Source organism: Abrus precatorius, unplaced genomic scaffold, assembly GCF_003935025.1.
Source record: "Abrus precatorius isolate BTA unplaced genomic scaffold, Abrus_2018 Scaffold4, whole genome shotgun sequence".
NCBI classification, from domain to species: Eukaryota; Viridiplantae; Streptophyta; class Magnoliopsida; order Fabales; family Fabaceae; genus Abrus; species Abrus precatorius.
The window spans coordinates 13,246,791-13,262,216 of NW_020874384.1; the positions used below are offsets into that span (position 1 = coordinate 13,246,791).

General features: G+C 28.4%; 2 protein-coding genes across 2 annotated transcripts in view; one reads left to right on the forward strand and one right to left on the reverse strand.

The window, feature by feature from the left end:
- LOC113864476 overlaps window positions 1–15,426 on the reverse strand; it is a 31,038-nt gene that overhangs the window by 5,521 nt on the left and 10,091 nt on the right. Inside the window, exon 13 of the mRNA XM_027498225.1 lies at window positions 14,995–15,375. Within this exon, the coding sequence (XP_027354026.1) occupies window positions 14,995–15,375 (381 nt within the window). The remainder of the gene's footprint in view (window positions 1–14,994; window positions 15,376–15,426) is intronic.
- LOC113864477 (40S ribosomal protein S19-1-like) lies at window positions 10,340–12,217 on the forward strand. The gene is made up of 4 exons (XM_027498226.1): window positions 10,340–10,521; window positions 11,234–11,324; window positions 11,397–11,580; window positions 11,887–12,217. Exons 1-4 carry the CDS (start codon window positions 10,438–10,440, stop codon window positions 11,957–11,959), a joined length of 432 nt encoding a protein of 143 aa, XP_027354027.1. The 5' UTR covers window positions 10,340–10,437; the 3' UTR covers window positions 11,960–12,217.

Sequence of the window (15,426 nt, forward strand, 5' to 3'; positions counted from 1 at the left end):
TCAGATGAGGATGGAAGGGGTGAACTCGAATAAGGGGAAGATGTGATAATGGGGGGTAATGTAAGAGGGTTGGAATCCAACGTGAGCTGAAAAAGGGCTTCAACCCTGTTAGTAGAATGTAAATGACGAAGCTGGTAGGCTGAGATTGGAGAGGGATTTGGTCCTGAATCCCCTTTTAACTCCACAAGTTTCTCCTGCCAATTGAACCTCATAAATGGGCCATTGTAATCCATCACAAATGGACTAATCAAAGAAAGCCAATGAACTCCAAGAACAACATCAGTGCTAGACAATTCGAGTGGGTACAAATCAATAGGAAATTCTTGGTTGTGCAATGTAAAAGTAACATTGAGGCGAAAGGTAGAATATGGTAGAAATTCACCATTACATGTAGTGGGCTTGGTGTGGGCTGTGTTGGCAAATGGAGAAATTGGGCCACTCTGCTTTGGATGAAGTTATGTGTTGCCCCACTGTCAACTAAAATCTGAACGGTATAGCCTTGGTTGGACCCGGTGACCCGAAATGTTCTGGGGGTCCACTGACCCGAAAAGGCATGGAGGCTGATTAGTCCAGCCCCTTGTGGGTTGTCCTCTACAGTCGTAGAATCATCGGGGGAAAGGCAGTCCTCGTGGTCTTCAGAGTCAAATGTTGTAAGGAGCAGAAATTAAGGCCTGCATCTATGTCCTTACACAATTAAAACAGAGGTTCTTTTCTCTGCGAGCTTGCATCTCTACCTCAAAGAGGCATTTAATAGGGAGCTTGGTAGTTGGTGTGGGTAGCAATGGAGGAAGAGGTTTGGGCTGTGCACCCGAGGTTGGTGGTAGGGGCGGGGGAGGAATGGGTGTGCGGCCAAAGCGGTTGAGTGGGGGGGAGACGAACGAAACTTGTCTTCGTGTAACTTGGCTAAAGCAATAACATGAGGTAGGTCTGGGGGTTGGAGGGCGGTGACCTCACGGCGGAGAGAGGGTTTCAGGCTGGAGAGAAAACAACTGAGGTAAAAGCTAGATGGATAATCAGAGATGCGGTTGGCCAAAATTTTGAACTCTGAGAGATAATCTTGCAAGCTCTGTGTTTAGGTAAGCTTGCAAATGGCGGTAGTGGGATCATCAAACTTAGAGGGGGCAAAACGCAACTCTGGTGCTTGTAGGAATGCATCCCAAGAGGAGAGCAATCCATTGTTAAACATCCATTGGAACCAAGCTAAGGCTTGACCCTCCAAGTAAAAAGATGCAATCTGGATGCGTTGGTCGGTTGGTGTTTGGTGATATTCAAAGAATTGGTTGACCTTGAAGATCCAACCAAGAGCATCGGAGTCGTTGAAGGTGGGGGGGAGGTCAAATTTTAAAAGACAGGTGGGTGAGGAGAAGTGGGTTGTATGTGGTTGGTTTTCCAAGATTATGGTGCGGTTGGCGATGTCGTGGAGGGTGTTGGAAAGGTTGGCGTGGGAGAGGAGTTGTTGTTCAAGTTTTTGGTTTACTTTGGTGAGCTCATCAGGGGAAAAGGATGATTCTGCCATGGAGTAAGGGTCAATGAAAGCGCCAATGTAAGGATGCTATAGGGAGCAGAAAGGGGAATAACCAAAAAGAAGGGAATATTCAGAGAAGAAGATAAGCTTTTCAGAGAAGAAAAATACTTTTTTATATATTCTGTAACCCTTCTACTACAATACTGTGTTATATATGCACTTGGCCGATTGCCTTGCAGTACTAATCATGTGCAAATAACAATAAAGGTAAATACAATAATAATTCCAATCATTCCTTGCTAACAAAATTCCCCTTTTTACGAGGTGCTGGACAGGTGACCACATAATCTTTTAGGTAACGTGGTTGCTATGTGGTTCTTTTGGCTCTTTCCTCTAACGGTGCCTTAGCTGTAGGTGTTAAAGCAATTATTGTGTTTTGGCTTGTAGGAGGAGTGAGGGGATGGGTCCATCAACCCTTACAAAATTTGTTTCTTATATTTCGTTCAGATTTTTTAAATATTTTTTATACTACACTGGATTAATTTGTTGACACCCTAGTATCAACGTACTTGATTGTTGCACTCAAATTAGTTTTCTTACCTTTTGTGTTTACATGCTGCTGATTTTTTAAAAAAAAAAAATTTAATTGATAACTGTCCTGTACGATATTTTAATTTAAATAAACTTTAAAAATATAAACTGAAATAAAATTACGTAAAATTATAATAAAAATATACACAGTTATTTTATAGAAATAAATAAATAAATAGATTTAGACTAAAGTTTAAATCTAAGGAGAAAAGAATAAGTTTTTAAAAGCTAAAAAAATAATTTTAAGATTTAAAACAAACATTTACCGTCTAAAAAAGTCAACATTTAAATAATTACTGAAAATTTATTATAGTATAATTTATAATTGTTTTAACATTGTAAGTAAAATTAAAATTAATATATTAATCACTTTATATACAAAGTTAAATTTGTAAGAAAAATTTTATTTAAATTCAATTATTTTATTTGATCTATATTAAACATTTTAAAGAAAATTAATATTTAATAATAAATATTTTTAAATTATTTACATGTATATTATAAATGAAAATACTTACCGTAAGATATTTGGTAAAACTGTTTTCTTTTATAATTAATTATGGATTTTTTTAAGATTAGATTTGACACGAGACTGATACGTGAATTTTATTATTTTTTACTGTAATTATTTTAATTTTTATCTATTTTTTAGTTAATTCTATTTTAAACTTTGAAAATAAAAATTGTTATTTATTTTTATTATTTTATGTAAATTTCTATATTTTATATTTATAAAAATTATTTATTACTTTATGTTTTGTGGCTATAGAAATAAACTAAAATAACTTTAAGAAAAAAGTATTCTTTAAAATAATTTTAAATCTTCGTAAATATATACTTGTTTACAAATTTTATTTTTAAATTATTAAAATATGTATTTATTTTAAAACTAAACCAAAGTAGTTTCTTATGATTTTTTTTGCAACAGGCTTTTCAGAAAAAAAAAATATATAGATAAACTCACGAGAAAGTTGAAAATTTCCTTCAAACTTTTCTTGAACCTAATTGGCAAAAATATTTATAAGAAATAATAAAGATCCGCAACAACCACCTTATACTCAATTATCAACTAATGATTATTATAATAAAACAGAATACTAAAAGAAAATAATAATCATTATTTATAGATTTAAATAAAAAATTACGAGAAACACTGTATATTGATAAATATTGACAATATTAAGTATTTTTTTATTAACGATGTAACGGAAATTAAATTTTAAGTAAATATTGAGAACATTAAAAATAAATATTAATACTATTAAAAAAATTTGTTATTAATAAATAATAACATTTTTTTTAGATTAATACTATTGATAAACAAAAACACTTTTTAGATAATTATTTATGACCGACCTAAAAAGTTAGTACTTTTACGTGAGTTGTATTTATATTGATTATTTAACTAATATTAAATGCAGTTACAAATTAAAATCTCTTTTAATGTTGGCCATGTTCTTTTCATTTGCAAGTATTGTGTGTGTTTTCTTTTAAGGTTAAGGATATCAAATATTTTGAAACACAGCATGATTAAAATTTAATTGACATGTATATGCTTAGTCCCTGTAAATTAATGTGGCTAAAATTAGATTTAATTCTTGAAAAGTTTTTTATTGGTGTTAATTTTCATAAATTTTCAAATATTTTTTATTATAACTTAGTGATGATCTAACATATTTGTTTTTAAAAGTACAGTAACATATTTTTAAAAGTCTTTAAAACTTAAGAAGATTAAAAAAAAAATTAAAAGGATTAAATTCAATTTTAATCATATTTATCATATTAAAAATATATTTTATCAATTAATATTTTTCTTATTTTATTTAAATAATGATTTGTATGACAATATTTTAATTAAAACCTCTACAAATATATCTCTACGACAATATTTAAAACAAATAGTAAAATCCATCTATTTGAATATCACGAGGCAGTAAAATCGAATTAATTGGACTGATAATGGCAACTTGAATGTCATTTTTTTAATTTTAGAACAAAATAAAAATAAATCCTTTTATCTGAATTAATCTAATTTATATTATAATTTAATTTTCTTCCTCACCGTAAAATTATCGTGTCATATTATTGTTATTATCAAGTGATATATATATATATATAGCCATTTATTATAGTAACATCATATATAAAAATTTTGTATCATTTACATATATGTTATATTTTAATATAATAATAAATCATAATATTTACAATTATGAAAAAAAAAACTCGTTTTCATTTTATAAGTATAAAATATTTTAAGAGAAAGATCCTTTAAACGTTATTAGTGCAAAATTTATCGATAAAATTTTATATAATTTAGATATTTTTAGATACCGTTGGTAAGATTTGATATATATTATTAATTAAGCTTTCTAAGTTGGCTTCTCATGATCATTTTATTAACAAAAATTCATGCTCTTTGAAAAAGTAAATTAGTTAAGATTTTTCATTTTGAATATTATAAATGCCAAAATTTAAAAGAATGTCCTCTTATTAATTAGTAAGCATGACAATAAAATCGATTTGTGACTTGTGAGTACCCAATTAAATGGAAAAAGACCCGCTTGCATTGTGTGTGAATTTTGTTAATTTGCAAAAGTGCTAATTTTATTCTCACATTCTTAATTTTTATAATTATTCAAAATATAAATTAATTATTGTAATAGTTAAATAATTTATATTATATTAATAAGTAAAATTAAGTTAAAATTACATATTTTATTAAAAAATATAACTTAGTTCTTAAATTACTTATTTTAAATATTTTTGCTCTTTGTCTTTTATATATAATTTAGTTCTTAAATTAATTATTGCCTTTTCTTAAACTCTTCTCCCATGTTTTCTTCATTTTGATGAGATCCTTTCAAAGAACAAAAGGCCATACGTGTTTGGCTTTTCGCAAAACAAAGAATTTTCTTTTACGAATTATTTAAATTAAATCTTTTAAAGCTTTTAAATGGACAAACGAAGGTTGAGTTCAGTATAAGGACAAGTTCCTCACCAAATTGTTAATTACCATTCGAATCTTCGTTGAGACAGTCATATTTAATACCTGTGAAAAACTGAGAGAAGTTAAATTGATTTAAACATTCCCTGTTAATGACCCAATTAGCATTAAATTTTTTAGATATTTATATAGTTTTTCATACTTTTAACGTACTATTATTATTTATTAAAAAAAACATATATATTTTAAGTGATGATGATAATAAAAAAACATTAAGAAATGATTTCTTATAAAATAATTTGTTTTAATCTCTAATAAAAAGGGTGTAATTTTAATTTCTCACCGAAAAATTAAAATAATGTTTTTTTATACTTTTTAGAAACTAAAATTGAAAAGGAAATAGAAATTAAAATAAGTAAATGATATTTTTAGGATTTATTTATTTATTCAAATATGAAAGAAAAAAAAACTTGTTAAAACTTAAAAGTTCAACAAGAAAAATAGAAACAACCTTTGCAAACACTGTACGTGTAATTATCAACACCATAATTTATAATGTGTCTTATGTTTATAAAACATTGAATTTACTATTCATCGTCCTAAAGTTAATACTTAGTAAATTAATAAATTAAAAAATGATAATAAAAATTTAGCAATATTAAATATTTTGGATTTCAATAAAAGTTTTCACTCTTATTCCTTAATCAATAAATTATTAATAAGATTCTTCACTTCTACTTGAATGATGATATAAATAATAGTTAGTCATAAGTTAAATTATCATATCAATTACTGCTATAAAACAAGCTACCATTACTTTACTCCAATAGATCCAACCAATCTCATGGATTGTACAAAAATTCAATTAGCAAGCGTTCAAGAAATAGATGAAGAAAACAAATTAAGCCAAGATTGCAAGGATTTAATTCTCTCTCTTCGTAGAGAAAAAGGTTGGATAACCCCATATCTCTATTCATTTCAAGACTTCTGGTATACACCAAGTGAAATACAAGCCATAAACACCTTCCAAAATCACTTCCAAGCTAAAGATAACGATGTTATTGTAGCCAGTGTTCCTAAATCAGGCACTACCTGGTTGAAGGCCCTTACTTATGCCATAATCAATCGTCAATATTTTCCTTCATTGAAGAATCATCCATTACTTAATTATAACCCTCATGAACTTGTGCCTCCCTTTGAATTTATCATTTATGACAATATTGATGACCAAATTTATGACCTATCTGATATGACTGAGCCAAGACTTTTTGGTACTCATATTCCATTCACTTCATTGGCCAAATCAATCAAGGAGACCAATTGTAAGATAATCTATATTTGTAGGAACCTGTTTGATACTTTTGTATCTACCTGGATTTTTGTCAACAAAATTATACCAAATTTTTTACCTGCATTACCACTAGAGGAAGCTTTTGAACGATATTGCAAGGGGACCATTGGGTTCGGTCCATCTTGGAACCATATCTTAAGTTATTGGAAAGAAAGCATAGCAAGACCAGACAAGGTTTTGTTCTTGAAGTATGAAGACCTTAAAGAAGATGTCAATTTTAATGTGAAAAAAGTGGCAGATTTTCTAGGTTATCCTTTCACTCAAGAAGAAGAAAATAATGGAGTGATTGAAAATATAATCAAGTTATGTAGTTTTGAGAAGATGAAGGAATTGAAGGTAAATAAAATTGGAATAATGGGCAAAAACAAGATAGTTGAGAATAAGCATTTCTTTCGAAAAGCAGAAATTGGAGACTGGGTAAATTATCTTTCCCCTTCAATGGTTGAAAAATTATCCAAAATCATAGAAGAAAAGTTAAGTGGGTCAGGCTTGACATTTAGAGTGTACAATCTTAATAATATTAGTTAGCCAATCATTGTTATTATGTATAATAAGTAGCTCGATAACTATGCATGTGACTAAAATAAAATGTGTAGCTCAAATACTTTGTGTTTTTTCTTTCTCAGAAAAAAAGAAGTAAATTCTAAGGACAACGCACTTATGTCAATTATTATGATGTAAAACCAACAGGATTGAATGGCTTGTATGTATTCCTATGATATTTTAAGAAAAACACGTATCTTATGCCATTATATTTACAATTACATACTTTATATACAATTCATGATTTTTTTTTCCTAAAAATAAATTTGTTTATAAATCCTGCGGAAGACAGTGTTGTATAGATAATTCAATCTCAAATCTCGTACTCTTTATTACATTTAGCATTAAATATCATTATGCAGCTAAAATTATAGAAGTAAATCACCCAGAACATGAAATCAGATAATAATATTTTTATGTATTTTTTTTTATTTTTAAATATAATTATTGCTGGTAGATTACTTTATAAATTATCTATGTTTACCTCAAGTTTGTACGTAGATATTGGATATTAAAAATCATTTATAAATTCGTTGATACTAAAAGTAAAATTAATGTTAGATTAAATTGTGTGGTTATGATTTAATTAGAAAAAAAATGAAATAATAGTATAATGAGCACTTAAAAATTCAGTTTATGACACAGTTGTCATAAGTTGATGCTTCATAGAGAGTAAAAGTTATGTCTTAGTATCTAAATTATATTAATAAATACAAAAGATCAAATTGATTCATGATTGTTAATTAATATTATCAATATCTTTAATTTGAGTTAACTCATTTAAGAATGTTAATTCATAAAGCATTAACTTTTTTTCACATATATTATGTTATTATATATAATAAGTAACTCAATAATTACTTGTAGACATTAAATTTGTTCCTTTTTTTTCAACCACATCATTCTATTTTATTTTTAAAATTTATTAATGATTAATAAATATATATATATATATATATATATATATAAGTACAAAATATACGTGTAATAATTAATAATAACAATATATAAATTCCTTTATTATTTACAAGTTATAAAATCAAATGCATAAAACTTTTGTATACTTTGTAATAAAATAAATAAATAATTTTTTTAATAGTTAAATTTTCTTCTAAATTTCCTCTTATGCTTTTATTTTAAATCATTTTAATTTTTATTTCTATAATAGTTTATAATTGCAACATATAATTACTTTATTATCATATGTTATAAAATTAAGCATGTAAATATTTTTTGAAAGAAATTTAAATAAATAAATTAATATTATTTTATTTATATAAAAAATTTTAATAAATTACTCTATCGTTCACATATTATAAAATTGTAAAGATTTAAATTTAATTATAGAGTTCTAATTTTTTTTATTGCATAGAAGCAAGATTCAAAACTTGTTGGGATTAATTATTTCAAAACTTATTTTCTCTTTAATGAATAAAACCTAAAAATCTAGGAATGAAATAAAACTTAATTATTATACAATTTAAGGTAAATATATTTATGAACATTGTGAAATATTAATATCATCCTTATACATAATTAGACTCTTGAATTCATATTTGATGAGCAGATTTTTATTTTTTTTTTTTTAAGTTTTCTAGAGTTCTTTAATAATTTTAGTGGCAACTCATTTTTTTTTTAAGTTTTCCAAATTTTTTTAATAATTTTAGTGGCAACTCATTTTAGTGATAATTTTAGTGAAAAAACTCATTTTAGTTCTTTAATAATTAATCATATTATTGAAAATACATTTACTTTAATAATTTGACATGTGATGAACTATTACATCTTCGTCACTTATCAATTATATCACTAAAAATAAATAACATTTTACCGTTGGCTTTGATTAGGTTATTGAAATTTGACAAATATAGATAAATAGTCTTTTTGTTAGTACATTTCTTAAATAGTAGATTGTCGAGATTTGATAAATATAAATAAATAGTTGACTTAATACATGATACAGTCTTGTCTATATTTATTGTGCTCCTACAAAATCCTTGCCCTTATACAATTATGTAGCTTGTTATACTTTTTGATTTTCTAAAAATACTTATTTTTCTTGAAACTAACATGAATAATTATTCACAATCTATGTTATAGTTAACACATTTATAATAAAATATATTTAATTTTGACTCAAACACTTTGTACTCAAGTCCTTTTAAAATATTGTAATGCTTAATTAATATATAATTGTTTCTCTATTGTTAAATTACATTTCAACATATAATTTTTCGTCGACATCAAAATTATCAAACACAAGTGCAAACATAAATTGATTAAACAGTTAAAATTTAATTTAGCAACTAAAATATTTATAAACTAGACACACTCAAGTCACTTTGAAAATTTAGATGCATGCATAGTATTAAGATCTAAAACATACATGAATAATGACTTTCCAAATGAATATTGTCCAATCACTGTATTTGATAAATTTGGGCACTCATCATTTGTGTCATTATTCACATCATCATCCTCATTATCCTCACTTCTTTCATGTTGTCATTTAAAATCATATTCATTACTTTCAATCATATTTTGATTTAATTCTATCTCTTTGTCGAGAATAATGCTCGCACATGCTTTTTCTTGGTCATGGTTAGCTTTTTGATATATGCTAATTGAAATATCTTTAAAAGCAACATACAACTTAATGATAGAAGTTGGAAGATAATAATTATGATTAGATACCTGTAGTTTATTTTCTCAAATATTTTTTGAGTCTTTACTTCAATATTTTGATTAAGCAATACTTCAGTTTTCTAAACAAAAATGTATGAAATATAATACTTGTTTCTCACATATAAATATCACTCCTACACTCGTGTTTGTAATATACTACTAAAGTATATTAATACACTTGAACATTTTTTTTCTTCAAGCATAAAAAAAAAAAAAAACTAAAAAATGCAATGAGTTACTTTATTTTCAATCAGAGCAAATAGCCATTTTTGACTAGGTAGGACAATTTTAATAACTTTTTTAAGCTTAAAAAGTTGACAATGAAGATTTTGTATATAATTTTTTTTTTTTCAAAAAACTTGTCAATGACAAATTTTTGTTGCTGAAAATAATTTTTTTAAGTTATTAATAGTGATCTTATGTATTAGAAAATGCTTTTTTTTTTAATTCACCAATAGCAATTTTTAAATGTAAAAAAAAAATTAATGCTTAAAAAATTGCCCTTAATAAATTTTTAAACTAATTTTCTGATCTTAAAAAAACGTAAGTGACTATCTTATTAAAAATCATATTCAGGTAAGGTATTTTACTAGTTTTCTTCCTAAAGAAAAATGCATGCACAATGGAATGGGCCTGAGCCTTTATACTGGGTTTGGGCCAGATCAACAGTAAAAGAAAGAGAGTAATAGTTAATGACAAAATGGACCAAAAATATTGTTGAAAACAATAATAATAAAGAGAATGGCAAATTGACGATAGAATCTAAAAACCCTAATCGTTGAGAGAGAGAAGCATCGTGTTTCGTTAACACACTGTTCAGCGGCGTCACCATAAACGTTACTCTTGAGATCAGCAATGGCTACTGCGAGGACTGTGAAGGACGTTTCGCCTCACGAATTCGTTAGGGCTTACTCTGCTCACCTCAAACGCTCCGGCAAGGTAAAAATTTATTTTTTTTTAATTTTCTTTTGACAAAGATTTAAAATTTACCTGAAACCCATTATGTTTTTCTCTTTCCATGAAACGGGTGGTTTTTAATTGTTTATAGTGCTTTTGACCCGTGCTGCGAGCTGGTCTTTTAGTGTCTTCAGAAACATTGATGTCCTTCTGTCTGAAAGTTACAGTTATTGTTATTATTTTTAGTTGGGTTGAAGCTTTTTGTTTGTGTCGGCAAATGAAAACACTGCATAAGTGAATGGCTATTGCATTTTGTGTATCTTGGTGTTTTGGGATCTGTGATCAACATGTGTGTTTGATGTCTTAACTTCAACCAAAAAAATAACCCAAAATTTTTTGATAAATAAATGAAAGCATTGGTTGTGCAAAAAGCGAATGGATGCTAATTTGCAACTCATAAGCAGCAGCTGACATGCAATCAGAGATAAAATTAAGTAAAGAATTAATTCATTGTTGAAATTACTTATTTTTCTAAAGCTTTCTCAGTTAATTGAAAGAAATATCAACCGATTATTTAAGCCAAACTAAACACGCACTTAGCTACTTCTATGTTTTATCTTCAGCTCGGGTAATTATGAAGATTTTCCCCTTTTCTGTTTAAGATGTGTTGTAACGTAGCTAGCTATTAATGCATGTTTCACCTCATTTTCAGGGCTTGTTGTCTCTAATATTTTTATTCTCTTGGTTTAAATAGATGGAGCTTCCAGAGTGGACAGATATTGTGAAGACTGCAAGATTTAAAGAATTGGCTCCCTACGATCCTGATTGGTATTACGTTAGAGCTGGTGAGGTTTGTCTTCCTTGTTGGAAATTGCACAATTATATAGATTTTTGTGCTTAATTCAATTTAATTTCAGCTTCCATGGCAAGAAAGATCTACTTGAGAGGGGGTCTTGGCGTTGGCGCTTTTCAGAGGATTTATGGTGGGAGCAAGAGGAATGGTAGTCGCCCTCCTCATTTCTGCAAGAGCAGTGGTGCAATTGCTCGTCACATTCTTCAACAATTGCAGAACATGAACATCATTGAGAATGACACCAAGGGGTAAGGGCTTCTTTACCAATCTACTAGAATTTTTGTAGCTACTTTACATTAGTGAGATTAGGAGCCTTATGTGTGTCAATACTTCAGTGGAAATTTGAAGTCTATTTTACTGTTCTTTTATTTATTTGTGTTAATTGTGTAGCTATCACGTTAGTTGGATGTGAATAGTTGCTTTCTTTAGCATTTCTACACATTTAATTGTTGTTTATATTCTTAGTTTATAGTTAGTCTATTCTGCATCATCTGTTGCTATCATCGTATCATAATTTTGGAGGATTGATCAATAAGATACCTTTAATCCCTCAGTGGCAGGAGAATTACATCTAGTGGCCGACGGGATCTTGACCAGGTGGCTGGACGGATTGTGGTTGCACCTTGATGTGTGAACTCCTGAGGACTGCTAGTCAATACAACATCTAGGTTAAATATGTTTGGAGAGAAGTGGTGACGCTAAATTATGCCGAAAAATTTTGGTTTGATCTTCCAAGTATCTTTTAAAATTTGACATTTGATGTTACTGCTAGTATCTTAGATGATATTTTGTTACATTAAATTTTCACTACAATTTTTCAACCTTCATCTTGGTTATTCTTGTTGATTATCTGCCTATGAAATTGAAGTTTGAAGGATAACTTACACAATTTGGCCCAAATTTTTAAATGGCATAATTGTTTTAGCGGACTTGTTTCTAGTTGGGAATAAGTACAACCATTTCCTGCTAATCTAATACCGTATTTGATGCTCCTTTCTGTTTGGGCCAAAAGAGATGCCTTGTAATCTTTGACTTAGTTTGGATAAACTTTTCCAGAAGTTTATAGGAGTCAAAAATTAAGTAGTAAAACAAAATAAATTCTCCATAAGATAAAATTAACTTATGTTTTTATTTTTTATTTTTTGAGAAGTTCTTTTATTTAGTCTCTTTAAAACTTGAGAAGTATAAACTATTTTTAACTTGTGGCCAAAGTTTTATTTATTTATTTTTTATTAATTTTCTTCTTCTATAAGTTCTTATAGAAGAAGAAAATTAATATACGTGTGTGTGTGTGTGTATATTAAGGGTACTTTTTAATGGTTGTGTCTAATGAGTTACCATATATGTAATGTATTGCAGCACAATTATGTTTTAGCCATAATATACGTATTTAAATTAATTAATGGTCAAAATGAATTACCGTTACCTTTTAATACTGATTTTATAGTAATTGCTATTTTGTCCTTAAAGATCAGAATGTGTATTGGGTAAGACAGTCTACGCCGACAAGAACATAAGGATTGGAAATTACATTTAGAATGTCATTGTCGAGAATTGTCACTTTGGCTAGTAAATTTAAGTTACTTTAGTAATAGTGTTTGCCAAGGATTTTTTTCACAAATTTCTTGTTTTATCTTAGTCACAGAATTATGATTGTTCACTCTCTGCAATGCATGTGTTGCAACTATTTTCTCCTTGAGTTTCCAATAATAATTTCTACATCAACCACTTCTAGGATCATTTTCACCCGAGTTCATTACGAAATGGTAGATCAAATTTGAAACAAATCTGATAGCCTAGCCATCATTTTTATCGTTTTCTTATTCACGGTCAGCACTTCCTTCACTATGCTTACAACACCACGCTCACATAACATACACAACTCAGAATGGCAACTTTTTTTATTCACTAAGCATACCAAATAACCATGAACATAATCACTCTCAAATCATAGTCAAAATCGGTATACAAAAATAACCAAAAAGGGGAAAGATAAAAAAAAAAAAAGAAAAAAAAAGGGAAATTACCATTAGCCAGGTTCACCACAAGCCACCAATCCATCGGTTCATGTGTCTCCGCCACCAAATTCAAAATATCGACATCACCAACCACCTCGTAAGACCAAAATCCTGCTTCACTGGAGGACCATAGTCAACGATCACTAACTCCGTATCTATAAGTCAAAGTAAAATGCTTAGTTTAGAGAGATCTTCCACTTAATGAGAGTATAATAATTATAGTAAGTAAAAAAGGAATAAATAATGCATAAGTAGTTTGCAGTTGTAAATCTTACTTATAGTACATCAGTTAAAAAAAATCGTCCTAACTACTCTTTCTATTATATTTATTTAATATTTATATCTTCTTATTATTCTCACTGTGTATATTATTTACCTAGTTTTAATTTTTTAAGAATTTTATTTTAAATAAGTGACCATAATTTTTTTTAAATAAAAATACTATTTTTAAAATTTTATTTTATTTTTAACCTTAAATTATCTTCTCATAGATAAAATTATATTTTATTATCATGTTACTTTACTTTTTAGTGTAAAAATATTAATTAAATAATAAATTATTCAAAATTTGTAAAAAAAGAAATATATTATAATTAATCAATAAGTCAAGTTCAAGCTTTAAAATTTTTAATCAAGCCAATCTCAAACTATAAATTTAGCTCATTTAAATAAATAAATCAAACTTAAACGTTAAGTACTTGACTTGACTCATTTACACTCTTTAGACATTTCTTTCTTTTCACAAATCAATGTTGAATTTTAAAAGCTAAGCTTAACGGTCAATGACATCCCTCAAACACTCCATGTGATAAAATTAATCTGATTGATTCGAGTAATAAATAAAATAAGAAAAATAAACAAATGTAGTCTCATTAGTTCTTCCATTGCAACCTTCCTTAATTGAAGCCTTAGATAACATTTTAGTTCTTAAAATATTATATCTTTTAGTTTTAATCCTTCTATTTAACAAAAAGCACATGATTTTAGATTTAGCTCCTCGTCAAGAACTAAAACCACTTTTCTTTTGTATTTTTAGAGACTACAACTAAATAAAATTTTTATAAAACCTAAAATCAAAAGACATGATATTTTTAGAGACTGAATGTTATTAAAACCTTAATTGAAATTATACTTTTTTGCTCCCATAAACCTCAATTAAACTAGCCTTGTAAATTTGGATTTATCCCCTCAATTCTGTTGGCAATACCCACACAGGCTAGTAGAGATTCAGGAGGCAGGGTTATACAGTATCACAGTAACTCCAATCAATGTTTCTGAGAACCATTTGAACAATTAATAACAACCTTAACAAGTTAGCAAACTTCAGCATCGAAGCATAAACAAGAGATGTAGAAGCTATCGTGTGTATTTCTAATCCCTTACTCATGTATATTATTGTTAGCAATCATTAAATGGATTATTACAAGGTCAAATAATTAATTTGAATCTTCATTGTTGATTCGTGTTCCATGTTAGGGTAAAAGACACTTCCAAAACCTCCGTATAGCACTTACTATTTTCTTTCCTCCAATTTTGAAAACATGGCCCTTAAATATTGGTACATGTGAGAGAGGCACATGGAATGACAAAAATAAAATAAAACAACACGACAAATTATTTTGCTTCAAAACGGCCAGAGGTCACCCCAAATAGATCTTTTGGCTTGACGATGCAACGTAGGATTCTTGCTGTGTGTTACAACAATACGGTCATATGAACCCTCTGAGGCATCCCTTTTGGTGGATCTACACACATTCATTGTGACTTGTCTACCCCTTCTGACAGGCATGAAGACAATCCTGCCCCAGCCACCTCCAAGATCAGCACTAGCTCTTTCTTCTTCCGCATCCTTGTCCTCTTCATTATCATTGGCAGCATCGGTTTCCACCACATCAGAGTCATAAGTCACTGCATTTACTGCTTCACGAGGACCATCACCAGTTTCCAAATCATCAGAATCATAAGTTACTGCATCTGCTACTTCATGAGGAGTATCATCAGCTTGTTGCAACTTTAACCAGTCCTCTGAAAAGTAAAGAGAAATAAATAACAAAAATGAAAAGTTTAGACGCCATG

Coding starts and splice junctions, on each gene's coding strand:
- LOC113864477 (XM_027498226.1), top strand. CDS start 10,438: ATGGCTACTGCGAGGACTGTGAAGGACGTTTCGCCTCACGAATTCGTT. Junction 11,325..11,396: donor TTGGTATTACGTTAGAGCTG/GTGAGGTTTGTC, acceptor ATTTAATTTCAG/CTTCCATGGCAAGAAAGATC. Junction 11,581..11,886: donor ATTGAGAATGACACCAAGGG/GTAAGGGCTTCT, acceptor TTAATCCCTCAG/TGGCAGGAGAATTACATCTA.